Source organism: Otolemur garnettii, unplaced genomic scaffold (genome assembly GCF_000181295.1).
Source record: "Otolemur garnettii isolate 467f Iridium unplaced genomic scaffold, OtoGar3 scaffold00045, whole genome shotgun sequence".
Lineage (NCBI taxonomy): Eukaryota > Metazoa > Chordata > Mammalia > Primates > Galagidae > Otolemur > Otolemur garnettii.
The window spans coordinates 2,514,871-2,528,796 of NW_003852440.1; the positions used below are offsets into that span (position 1 = coordinate 2,514,871).

The 13,926-nt window shown below is 40.9% G+C and overlaps 1 protein-coding gene across 1 annotated transcript in view; it reads right to left on the reverse strand.

Annotated features, from left to right (window-relative positions):
- Positions 1-7,920: 7,920 nt before the first annotated feature.
- The window catches only part of DUSP10 (dual specificity phosphatase 10), a 44,067-nt gene continuing 38,061 nt past the window's right edge, over positions 7,921-13,926 (reverse strand). Inside the window, exons 3-4 of the mRNA XM_003790956.3 lie at positions 13,060-13,431; positions 7,921-9,151 (exon numbers count right to left, since the gene is read on the reverse strand). Coding sequence (XP_003791004.1) covers positions 8,886-9,151; positions 13,060-13,431 — 638 coding nt within the window. The 3' untranslated portion in view covers positions 7,921-8,885. The remainder of the gene's footprint in view (positions 9,152-13,059; positions 13,432-13,926) is intronic.

Consider the following 13,926-nt stretch of genomic DNA (forward strand, 5'->3'; position numbering starts at 1 on the left):
CTTAAAGTGTCATGTCATGGCTTTCTTTACTGTCATCCCAGCACTACTGCCTCTTGTAGATTATTTTCCATGTATTGGCTTTGATGTATAAAGTGAACTGTGGTGGATTAAAGATGGTTATAAGTGCTTTACTACTCTTACCATTGAGAGGTAAAGTCTAATTTTCCTTCCCTTGAATCTGGACTTGGGTTAGTGATTCATTTGATAAATTGAATTTGGTGGAATTTATATGGAATTGCAGAGTTTATGTAATTCAGAACCCTAATAGTTTTCAGCCAGACTTCTTGGAATACTTGCTTTTGTAAACTAGCTGCCATGTTTTAAGGAAGCCCAAGTATCCCCATAGAGAGGTCTATTTTGGACAAAAAACAAGGTATATAACCATGGGCAGCCTTGGCTGAGTTTCAAGTCAATTATAAGAAACACATGCTAGTCATTTGAGCAAGGCATCTTGGAAATAGATTCTCCAGCCTCAGTCAATCTGTCCCTAATGACATTTCTTATCTTTATGAGTTTACCCAAGATGAGATATCTCTACTGAAACCTGCCTGAAACAGATTAATGAGCAGAACAATTTTTATTATTTAAGCCACCAAGCTCTGTAGTAGTTTGTTATATAGCAATAAGCTACATGACAAAATAGTAAACCAAAGGAATATTGAAGGACTATGGAGATTAGTGCTATCAATAGGGATTGAAAGAAAATGCAAGGATAGTGATTCCTACCATATTCCCCAAATTTTACCTATTTGCCTTATGCAGAACACAGACAAATTTCAAAGAATGATACTGTTTTACAATCAGATGTTGACTCCAATTGCAGCTATTGTTCCAAATGTAATTTCATTGATGGAATATATCAACATGGCCCATGGCACCAGGTAAGGAGGTACTGAGTTGGCAAATGCTTGTATCTCCATACTTGTTTATAAAGACCTGGAGTTAGCAAATCATAGCCCATGTGCCAAATACAGACTATTGGATTTTTGTAAATAAAGTTTTATTAGAAGACAGTTAACTTCACTCATTTACATATTATCTTTGTCTGCTTTTGCAACAGCAGATTTGGGTAGTTATGGAAGAGGCAATCTGTCCTTCAAAGTCTAAAATATTTCCTATCTGGCTATTTATAGAAAATGTTTGCTGATCTCTGATAAATGCCATCACAAGCAATTTGATTTTAGCTGACAGAATTAGTTATATACATTCACTGTTCTACTCAGGGCTATTTCAACTTCATAACCCTATGTTACAACCTAGTCCACAGGAACCATAATTGTCTATCTAGTCCGCCAGACATCATGCAGGTGCACTATGTTAATGATATTTGCTGACTATATCTGGTAAGTAGAATGAAGTAACTAGTCTCAGGTATGTTCTCAAGAGACTTGAACACCAGAGACTGTGAAATAAATCTTAACAAATCCAGAAGTATATACCCAGTAAAATGTTTAGAGATCTAGTGGTTTAGAGTGTGCCAAGATAGTTTTTCATGGATATGATGGTAAGCCATTGCACCTGACCTTTCCTACCACTAGGAAATATCTAATGGACATTTTTTAATTTTGAAGGAAACTTATGTCTCACTGGGCATGCCACAGCAATCCATTTGCCAAGTAAAATGAGAGGTCATTAGTTTTGCATAGGTTCCAGAACTAGAGACATCTCTATAATAGTTCAAGACTCCCATGAAAGCTACTTTTACATTTAGATCCAGTAGATCTCACAATGCTAAAACTGTATTAGACCGGGATCCTGAATCAGCCATTCAACTGGTAGGTGAATCATAGAGGAGGCATTTAGAATTTGGGAGCAAAACTATTACAGCTTCTTCAGAAAAGTTCTTTCAATTCAAAACTTATTTTCTAATAAAAAAATGTTTTTGAATAGCGAGCTGGAAGCTTAATCATGGGCTATCAAGTTATAACACAACCTGAACTGCCCACGATGAACTAAGTGTTGTTGCTCCAGCAAGCTTCTATGCTAGGCTTGAATGACAGCATTCTTTGATCAAGTAGAAGTGGAATAAATTAGATCAGACACAAGTACATCCAATAAGCAAGTGACCCATTTATTCATGGTCTCTGTTCCTGCTACAATAGTTTCTGGAACTTATATCTATGGCCTTGTGGAAAGTTCTGAGTGATCAGTGAACTGAAAAATATTTGGTCTTTGCAGAAAGGTTTGCTTGATATACTGGTATCATCCAAAAATGAATGGCTACATCATTGTGGCTCGTCACTGGGGTGGCCCAAGAGGGTCGTGGTGAAAGAAAATTTTCTCAGTGAAAAGAACTTCTGGCAGTACATCTGGTTGCCCATTTTGCCTGAAAGGTAGGAAAGCCAGAAGTATACATCTACCTTGCTTCATCGGAAGTGGCTGACGGTTTAGATAGATAATAAGGGACTTAGAAGAAACATGACTAGGAAATTGGTGATAGGAGAGTCTTGGGGAAAAGTAAAAGACCAGACCTTTCTGGATGGGCCCATGTGAATGCCCACCAAAGATTGACCTCAGTATACAAGGACCTTAAAAATGGGCAAGATGATACATTCTTCAGAGCTCTGTTAGGTCTCCCTATTTACTTCTGTCCTTGACTGATGAGTTCATGAACAAAGTAGGCATGGTGGTGTATGTGGAGATCACACATGCAATCAGCAGCATGGACTTCCATTCATGAGGCTGACCTGGCTACAATCACCACTAAGTACCCAACCTACCACAAGCAGAGACTAACACTGAGCTCCTAAAATAACATCATTCTCTAGGGCAGCAGTTCTCAACATGTGGGTTGGGATCCACAGGAACTGTACTAAAGGGTCACAGCATTAGGAATGTTGAGAATCCCTCCTCTAGGGGAATCAGCCAGATATCTGATGCCAGGTTCATCACATTAGACAACTTCTATAATGGAAAGGCAGCATTTTATTTTCACTGCATAGATCACACTTTGTGTGAATTTATATGCTTTCTCTACCTACAGTATTTTTGCCAAAATCAGCAACTGTGAACTTCACGGAATTTTTATGCCTGATTCATCATCACAGTATTCCATAATGCTTTGCTTTGGGCCAAGGAACTTGCTTTGCTGCAATGAACTATGGGAACAGACTAATGGACTCTAATCTTACCAGGTTGTCCATTACTCTGAAGTCACAGAAAGGTGGAATATTTCTTTTGATAATTCATTTATTGTGCCAGATGAATGGAAATACTTTGTGGGGTTAGTGTAATGTCCTGAAAGATGCAGTAAATTCTCTAAATCACCAACCAATGTATGTTGCTGTTTATCCCTTATCTAGGTCTCAAATGTTTAAGAATTAAGGTGTGTGAAAACGGTCATGCCACTCACTGCTACCTCTTGTGATACCCTTGCAAAATTTGTTCTACTCTAAACCATAAGCTCTGCTGACCTAGAAGTTCTAGTTCCCAAGGGAGAGATGCTTCTAGTAGGAGATTCAATAATAGAATTTCAACCATTCAGTTGAAAGTCGATACCCCTGCGGTCCCCTTTGGGCTCCTCCCGGTAAAGAATCAACAAGCAAAGCAGAGTTTAACTGCACTGGCTGGGATAACGGGGACTATGGAGGGGGAATTGGATTACTGCTAGACTACTGGAGAAAGAAGTATGTCTGAAATTCAATGGCATCTGTTTTACTTCCAAGTCTTCAACTGCCGAGGTTCACATTCCAACAGGCAAGGAACTGTGACTGGGTGATGTGCTTGTGGGGACAGAGTATTTAGAACAGGTAGTGAAAGAAGGATGTCATAGAATCCTGCTATAACCACAAGACAGGTTATAGAAAGTAGGATGGTAAGAGTTATAAATATTTTTTATTTTGCTATATATTTGGTTCTATATTAACCAATCATTTCCCCTCCCCCCCACTATTTACCATCTAATGTACAATGGGGTAAAGGTAGTTATCTTTTGTATGCATTTCTTAGGGATACTATAGCAAAGTACCAAAAACCGGGCAGCTTAAAACAATAGAACTATATTCTCTCACAGTCTGGAAGCTGAAAGTCCAAAGTCAAGGTGTCAGCAGGGTCATTTCCTTTTTGGATGCTCTGAGGGGGAATATGTTCCATGCCTCTCTGGTAGCTTCTGGCGGTGCTGGTAATCTTTGCTGTTTGTAGCAAAGATCTCGGCCTCTATTGTCACATGACATTCTCTGCTTTGCCTGTGCCACAATATCCCTTTTCTTATAAGTATACCAGTTATTGAATTAGAGCTCACTTATATAATTCAATCTCTTCTCAATTACAAGAAGATCACACGTACAATGGTCAGGGTTTAGGACTTCAATGTGCCTTTTTGGTAGATATAATTAAATCTGTAACACCCTTACATTTCAGTACATTTAAATTGCATGAAATCAAAGGGAAAGAGAATCTCTGCTAGGAGAGGACTGAACATCATCCCCAAGTTCATAAAGTAACATATAGAGCTATACATCCTCTTTTGGGATGTATCTATCTGTGTGTGCTTTCATCTGTGGAAGTGGTGGTTGTATCTTATTAAGATAGTTGTATCTTATTGATCTTTATCTTATTAAAGTAGAAACATATTTCGCTAATGTCTCCATTTTGAAGTTGTGTTTGATTAAAAGACATGTACATCTACATGGTGGATGCCAAGTCAGCAAGGGATATCCTGGGACAGGTTTGTTCATTATCAATGAGTTAAATGATGAGCTACATCTTCCAGAATTCTCTCACCTGTTTTATATTGGGTTAAAGTTAGCCCTAAGGGAAATTTGCAGGAGGTTGGAAAACCAGAATTGAAGCAGCAGCTCTTTGAAAGGGGCACTGAGAGGACCAGCACATATTTTCACTGATCCGGTAGCTCACCTGGACTTAGTAAAGGTGCTGGGATTGCAGACCCTACAGCTGTGCCTTCAGCTTTATGAAGTCCTATGCTAGGTACATGTTCAGCTGCACGGGGCAGCACTAGGTACTTCTCCAGGTCACCACATCGAAGTCAGTAAAAGGCTAGTAATTTCTGTTCTTTTTTGCTCTCTTCCGGGCACAGAGTGTTCAGCCCATTGTCAGAGGCAACACTCCTGTTGACTTCTTCATGAGATCCCACAATTGCCTGAGGTCTAATCCTGAGTAAACCCCTCTTTCTGTACCATTTCTGTTTCCGTTTCCTATCAAACTCTGATGTAGGTACCTTGCACCAAACATGGGTGAAGACCGTCACAGAGAAGGAAGCTGGGAAGCTCAGAAAGCAGTGGTGTTGGATTCTACCACCTCCAAAAGGCAGAAAGTCTTCTACAGATAGGTGTAACTTTGGACACAGTTTTCTAAATATTTTATTATTGCCCATCCTTCTGGGTACCAGCACTTAATAGCCGAATAGTCATTTTCTAACACCTGACCCCAGCCTCATCCAAATACAGTGATTGGCTCCAATCAGAGCTTGAAACCAAACAATAGCTCATATATCCAGAGATCAAAGGTTTCACATTTAGTTGAAAAAAAAATACGAATGGAGTGTGTTGTGGTTTATTTACAAGGTGAAGGCCATTATTGATTGCTTTGGCTTGCCAGCCTTCTACCTTCACAAAATCTAGTTAGAATAATTTGGCTTGGCACTGGTAGCTCAGCAGTTAGGGCACTGGCCACATATACAGGGGCTGGCAGGTTTGAACTGGCCTGGGCCTGCCAAACAACAAGGTCATCTACAGCAACAACAACAAAATAAATGGCTGGGCATTGTGGTGAGCACCTATTGTCTCAGCTACTTGGGAGCCTGAGGTAACAGAATCACTTAAGCCCAAGAGTTTGAGGTTTCTGTGAGCTGTGATACCACTGCACTCTACTGAGAGCGTAGTAACTCTGTCTCAAAAAAAAAAAAAAAAGGAGTAATTTATTAGCATTGTATCTTATTCACCCTCTGGACTATCATTCAGATACTAGTTCTTTAATCTGACGCAGGTTTTTTATTTTCTTTTTCTTTCACTCTCACCAGCATTCTGTCCTGGTTCTCGTATTTCATCACTGTTTTCCTGCCAGGATGTCATTGCTGGGTTGTGCATATTCTTCTACCATTCCTCCCCTTATACTTATTCTCCATTTGTCAGCTTCCCTGCCTAAGCTCCCTGCCCATCTAGATCCGGGGCACAAGTTCTTCCATGAAATGTGAACTTTCTATCCTGGTTAATATGGATTGAATGGAAAAGTATCAACTACTGAAAGAAATAACTGTATAGAGAAGAGCCAGAGCTATGTTCTGTTCCACTTAAGATAACAATGCCTGCTAGATCTGGTTTTTAAATTAAATATATCACAGATTCATTCAATTAAGTAATTTAATTCATTCAGCATGAAACAGCCCTTGCTGGATTCTGAGAATGAGGCATGTACTGGTCAGAGACTCCACCTTCACAAGAAGACATTAAATTATTTCCTAGTTCAGCTCTAAAGCACCCAGGGCCCTAATGAGGCCCAGAAAACTGGGAAGCCTGGTTTCTGGAGGTATGGCTTGGTTAATCCATACTATTTCCTTGACATGGTTAGCATTCCTTACAAAGAAATGGAGGCTAAATGACTCAAAGTGGGTGAGTAGAAAAGATTCCAGTCTCTCCCAGAATTCTTAATATTCTGGTTGGCAGGATTCCAATCTGCCCCCAGGATAAAATCTCTCCTCAAATAATAAACTTCTAAAATCATAAATCATTTCCATGGAGCTAAAGAAGGGAAACTACATTGATTTTTCTCCTTGTTTAAAAGAAAAGAAGGAAGGAGGCAAGGATGGAGGGAATAAACATTACTGGCTATCAGAAATTTAACATTCAGACTTAGGATAAACAAAAAGAAATGCCTGGTAAATTACCATATATTTTAAATCACTAGTTAGATCAACCTGAGTCCTTAAATAAACTCTAGCACCAAGGAAATTGTCAGTCTAAAGAGTAGAAAGCAGGCACCAGAGGTTTACTTTTCCCCTAATTAACACCGTATTAAACTAAAATAATACAAAACAGCCCTCAGTGAACTGCTACAGAAGGCGGTCTCACTTTTGTAACAAAAGAAGAATTTACATGACTTTTGGTACAAAAGCTACTTAAAAAAATAGATATCAAAAATATTTCCTTAGAACATTTGTCAGCAAACATGCCCCCCAAAATATTTATGTCAAATTGTAATCACATAGGATTGGATCTTCCAGATTCTTCAGCTTTTATTCATCCCAGGCAAATTTCAGTTTGCTACAATCTTCCTTATGTTCACGTCCCTCTACACATGCAGAAAATGTTTGTATTCTTCCCCTAACTCCACTCCAAATCAGGTATCCGAATTGGGAATCCAACTATGTAGTAACCACGCATTATCATGAGAAGCTATACGCATGAAGTTGAGAAGTTGAGTTCAACTTGCTAGAAAAAGCATAGGCAATAGCAATTTGCTGCAATGCACTATGGGATTAATGCCACCAAACCAACTCCTGAGCAAGTGGCAAGAGAGGGGCAGGGGACCATCTTGACCCCTAAATGGCAGATTGTTACAAATATTGATGAAACAGCCATTAAGGAGATCACTGAGCTTTAACCAAGCAATCTGGTGGTGAACTTGGTCACCAAGGCTAAAGGGCTAATGATGCCCCATACCCCTCAGTATTAACTGAGGCTTCTCTAATCTAAGAAGCATTGTACTTATGGAAAAGGATGACAGGGTTGTGAGAAAAGAAAGGATCCTACCCAAGCAGATCATACTGGAGCTCTATCTCTTCCTAGTTAATTCTCTCAGCTTCATAGAAAACAGAGGATATATTGTCTTCATCTCCTTTTCCCTGCACAAAACTGAGTGCTTCATTTCTGATTATGTTACAGGTCCACCTTACTAGAGGAAACAGAGGCTGGGACCTGAGTTGAGGTTAAAAGAGGAAGGACAAAAAAGACACATCCCCAAACAAGTTTCATTTATATAATGAAAATAAATTTTTACACAATCAACAGAAACAGACCAAGTTGTTTTCTTTCTCTTTTTTTTTTTTGCGAAAAATATTTTTAAATAAATTTTTGTTTTTTTTACATTCTGATATACATATGTAATAAGGTTTATGGCACTGGAACCAGAATCAAATCAAAACTTTTTAAAAAAGGGAAAAGGTGGGAAGGAAAGTAATCAGTATACTGTTGAATTCCTTTCTATCTCCAAGCTGGCAAATATGCCCTATTTGCCATCATTCGGCTGCCAGCTCTTGTTTGCACACTCAAAACAACATATTATTGCACGAGAAGCCAGTGAAGGCGTATGGTAGAATGGCCAGTTCCTTGCTATTTCAAAAATATCTCTTAAACCCAGAGAAGGAAAAAAAAAAAAAACCCAGAGCATGAAACACACAAAATCAACAATATCCTTTGTCTCTTTAATGAATGTCTGAAGGGTTCTTAGACCACTGAAACTGCCCTGATCTTCTCTTTGCACCAGTGGGCACAGCAGGGCTTGGCTGGGTTGGGTTTCGGCCCAGGTGAATCCCAGGCTTTCATGATTCAGTGTCTTCTCTATTTACTTTTGGTTCTTTTTAATTGGTTTAAAGTGTAGTATCTTCGGTCTATGAACCTGCACAGACTATTTAGTCATAAACTCTACAAATAGCTTAAAAGGAAAAGGGGCAAAAACAAGTTCTATTGTCGGCTTAAAAAAAAAAAAATGCTTCTTCAGCCTTCCTGCTTTGTCAGTTTGTGGGAAGTAAATCTCAATGGCATCAAAAGTTACAGTCTTCTCACACGTGTTAAAAATGAAAAGTTTTCAAACAAGTTTGTTTCCATTCACAAACTTTACCCCTCCCCCCAAAAGAAAGAAAAACCAGAATCCGTCCTCCTTCCTGCGGTCTCCTAACAGAGACCGGCACGACCTTCCCCTGGGCACCTCCGTCACACGACCGTCTCCACGCCCATCAGCTTTGGAGTCAGGATTCGTGGTGTCACGCCGTTGTTTAGGTCTTCCTCAAACTCCAGCAATTGCCCCATGAAGTTAAGGTTTGGGGAAATAATTGGTCGTTTGCCTTTGACAAATTTGTATGCGTCAGTCATGGTCATCCGAGTATGCTTCATCAAGTAAGCGATGACAATGGTGGCAGAGCGGGACACCCCGGCCTGGCAGTGGATGAGAAGCCCCTTCCCACACTGGTGAGCTTCCTCTGGAAACAGACAGACAGACAGGCGGTGAGGGAAGAAGAAAAAGAGATGGATGGGGGGGGATTTTTTTTTTTTTTTTTAGCTAAACTTGATAATGCTTTATTTTGCAGACACAGAATAAATTAAAATGGTTTTAAAACCAAGTACAATTTAGTAGTTAATTATGTGTTCTATGTCACAACTTCCAGAACTGCCTAAAATCAGCATTAGCATGAGTAAGAAGCGAAGACTAAATGAAGGTAAGTGTTCACAGAAACGGTTTCCCTCCCAGGGATGGCTGTGGCCTGGTGCTAGACCTGCAACAATTACCTTTCATGCTAAGCAAGCTACTGATTAAACTACGAACCTTTCTCTCAAATGTCACAGTCTCTTTCCTCTGCTTTTCTAGACTCATATGACTGACAAAAAAAGAAAAAAAATGAAGGGAAGAAGGAAAGGAAAACATTGTATATGATATGCCCACACATAAATATGTATACATATATACTTATATAACTTTTCTTATAATTAAAGACGTTAATCCTAATTGATAGATTAAGTGACTTATCAAAACTAGTGTCATTAACAGTATTTCTCCCAATTTTGATCGAGCAAAGATGCATTTCTTTCCTTATACTATAGACTTGCTCTGCATAGGAACTGGCATTAAATGGATAAGAGTTTCAATCTTTCTCAGCCCCGATCAAGGATAAAGGAACAAAACTAAGCTAGAAAGTTACTATTTCAGCTTCTCACCAGAAAAGCCAATTGTTGCAAACTAAAAACTTGTAGTCTGAAGGCCCAGGGTGTATCCTCTTGAACATTCGACCCCTTTTGTGCCCATGCATGATATTCCAACATGGCGGTGATGCAGAAGCTGAAGGAATTCCAGCAATGGCTCCAGAATCCTGAGCAACTTTAGAAAGACTTTCTAAATGTCTAGATATATTAAAAGTTTCAGAGAATAGCTTGTGGGGGCACTGTCTGCATGAATTCTTTCTCCTTCTTCTCTCCGTTCTTCCCTTTACCCCACCAAAGACAAGGTCTTGCTGTCATCTTTCTGGGCAAGAGTACAGTGGCATCATTATAGCTCAGACCAGTCTCAAATTCCTGGCTCAGGTGAACCTCTTGCCTCAGCCTCCTAAATAGCTGGGACTATAGGCTTATTCCACCACATCCAGCCAGTTTTTGTGGGGGTTTTTGGTAGAGATAAGGGCTTTCTATGGTGCTCAGTTGTGTCTCAAATTTTTGGCCTCCAGTGATCCTCTTTCTCAGCCTTCCAAAGTACTACAGGTATGAGCTACTGCACAGGGCCCTGACAAGATTCTTAATGACACTTCTGGACTCAAAAGTGGCCCAGAAAAAGCTTCTCAAAGGAGTACCATTAGAAGAAAAGGAGGGAAGGAAAAGGAGTTAGAGAGAGTAGTGATTTACCTTAAACTACTACTACTGGCTACCCAAGAAAAGAAAAATGATGTAAACATTCATTTTAAGGCTTGAACAAGAGTGAGATCTGGTTTCTATTAAAAAATACAAAAATTAGCTAGGTATTGTGGTGGGTGCCTATAGTCCCAGCTGCTTGAGAGGCTGAGGCAGGAGGATCAGTTGAGCCCAGGAATTTGAGGTTGCTGTGAGCTGTGATGCTAAGGCACTCTACCCAGGGCAACAGAGCAAGACTATGTCTTCAACAAAAAATCTAGAGATAAAGCTTATTTCTCATAGTTCACAGCATTTCTTCCCTTCAGCTCACACCACTGACTCCAATCAAGATCAGAAAGCCTTGTGGTCAGTTAGCGGGCTGCTGTGTGCTAGGCTTGACCACCTGTTCCACTATACTCCAGTTAAGAAACCTTACAGGAGTCACATAACATCTCAAAGCCTCAGTCCTTCTGTATGAATAATGGGGATGACAGTGGCTAGCTGGCCTCAAGGAATATGGGAATAATATCTCTTGATTCGTGAAAAATAAATGGGCATAGTTAAAGCCTAAACCTACACTCTGCCTAGCTTATTGCAGACTCTCAGTGAAAGTTATGTCTGTAAAACCTGCTATGTTTTTCCAAATTCGGGACTATAAGATTTCAGTTTATGCAATAATATGTATAACAATGAAGATAAAATCGTGCCTATGCAGGCTGTGATTCTGAATTGTCTTCAGGCTAAACGGTGTTTGTTACTGGGTTTGTTTTCCTTCTTAACAAAGTAATACAAAACAAAAAGGCAGGTAAACCTGAATAACCTGGAAGGAATGTGAGCTCTTTGTGTGAAATCCTCTTAGAATAAGCATATCTTATGCTACTTGTTAAATCATAAACATTTTTCCAACTTCCCCCAACTGGAATTACGTCAGACGGAATCTCAGTCATAACATCATGTATCAACCAAAAGTTCCTCATCGACTTGGTGACTAATATTTCTTCCTTAGGGCTGAGGTTTGGCTCAGATTTGATTAGTAAAAAATATGCGGGGTTTTGGCATCCAGTTTGCCAGTTTGGAACCAATTAACAGGGCATCATTAACACCACCCTAGTGTGTTACAGAAAAGCCTTAGGCCCAGGAGTCAAAAACACTGAATTTCCCTCTCCAACACTAGAATTCCTGTGACCTTAGAGAAGTCATTTCTCTAACTTCAGAAACTACTCTGAATTTCCTTCCAGACTGAATAAACATTCCATGCTGAAGGCACAGTTAGTAAGAAAACAGCTGAGCAAGGTGACTGGAGCTGCCAAAATCCACCAGATCCAATGGCCATTAAATAAATCTAAGGCTTTTTTTCCCCTGATACAGGAGCCCCAAGCACGAGTATCTTCTTCCCAGAATAGTCACGAACTGCTGCAATCTTTAGGAAAAGTGTCGGGCTGCCCCTTTATGGCGAGGAAAGTTGGAGTCACTTGAAAGACATCGCTGGGTGGGTACAATGTGTCAGGTGTTCCCAAAATGCTAACTTAAGCCTCATGACAGTCTGAGGTTACAGAAGTAGCAAAAATTAAGATTAGGATTAGGTTGACAGTTGCTTCCTGAGATGAAAGCCTGTGGTTGCTAGACTTTTCCTTCTTAGGAACCACTTGGGTTACACAACCTGACCTTTCCTACTTTAAAGAGTTTGGGGCAAACTGTCAAAAGAAATCCTTTTCTTTTCTGCTGGGCAAATAAAGCTTAGCGGGGAAGTGTGGCTGTGTTTGGAAGTGGTGTCATATTCACTATCTGTAACTTCCTGCAAGGCACTGGGGAATGCTAGCAGCACCAGCACTGGCTGCCAAGTCCTGATTTCCATCCATTCTTGTGGTTGTGGAGCATATTAAATGCTAACCCCTACCACTTTGTCATTGAGAACTTGAGGAATGAGATTTCTTTCTTTCCTCTTTTTTTTTTTTTTTTGAAACAGGTTCTTGCTTTGTTGACTAAACTAGATAGATAGAGTGTGGCATCATCATAGCTCACAGCAACCTCAAATTCCTAGGTGCAAGTGATCCTTTTGCCTCAGCCTCCTGAGTAGCTGGGACTACAGGCACATGCCATGGTACCTGCCTAATTTTTCTATTTTTAGTAGAGATGGGCCCTTGCTCTTGCTCAAGCTAATCTTGAACTCTTTTATCTCTCATGAGATCCTCCCGCCTCAACCTTTCAGAGCACTAAGATGACAGGCTGAGCACCTGCAACCGGCCTGAGAACGTGAGGGTTAAGGATTTCTAACCGAATGGACCCCAACCCAAATTCAGTGACTATTTTCCTATTTCCACTCCGATGACTCCAGTACACTCAACCAGCTCTGACTTAGGGGAATACTTAGGCCGCATCAGGTAGCAGATCTGAAAACACTGTAGAGCAGCTTTTTCTGCAACACGTGAATAAACCTTGAACTTGACACCAAAGCAAAAGCCAGAGGGGAAAGTAACTGGAAGGATGAGAAACTCCCCCAGGAGACAGTTACCGATGAACTCGAAGGCCTCTTCAAAATACTGCCGCAGGTTCTGCTTGTTGCTGTCAGTGGCCGGCAGCCGCTTGTAGTTGAACAGGCCTTTCTCGTAGTGGTAGAGGGGAAGGTGAGTGGTGACGTTGATGACGTAGCCGATGTTCAGCCGCTGCATGGTGTCCAGGTCCTGAGCATCCTGCTCATTGCCAAGGAACAGGAAGGGCAAGATGGGGGTGAGCTCCGCGTTCTCGATGTCGGGGGTGGCGGGGATGGACTGAGGTAGCACGCTCGAGGCCGCAGACGCACTGCCCCCCACCTCTCGGCACTCCTGGAGCTGGAGGGAGTTGTCACAGAGGTTTTCATGGTTCTGCTTAAAACTACTAAGTCCACCTGGAACACAGAGAGAAAGCCAGGGTGACTGAGACTTCAGAGCTGGCAGAAAAGGCCACCTTCCCCGTAGGAATGAGTGTGCATTGTGCTTATGTCCTTACATAGTGAGACTCTGTCTCAGTAAATAAATACATAAATAAAAATACATATTTATTAAACCAAACAAAAAATGTAAGTCCCTTTGGAGATGGGTGGAGCATGTCGGAAGTGTGCTCTCTATACAAATAGGGCACGTTGCCTTGGAAAACATTCCATGTGGCATCAGGAAATTTCATCAGCTGTAAATTTAATCTGCCTCAAAGAGCCATATGCTCAGTGGCCTACATAGAACTCTGCACTCTGGAGCAGAGGAAGGCACAGATGACCTCGCCTCACTGCCGGCACGTGTGCTGTTCCTTTCGTAGCTCTCCCCATCAGAGAGCCGAGTTTGCTCCCCAGACAGTGGGGAGTGTGTGTGTGGGGGGGTGATTTACAAGCAGGAACCTTGGAAGAGCC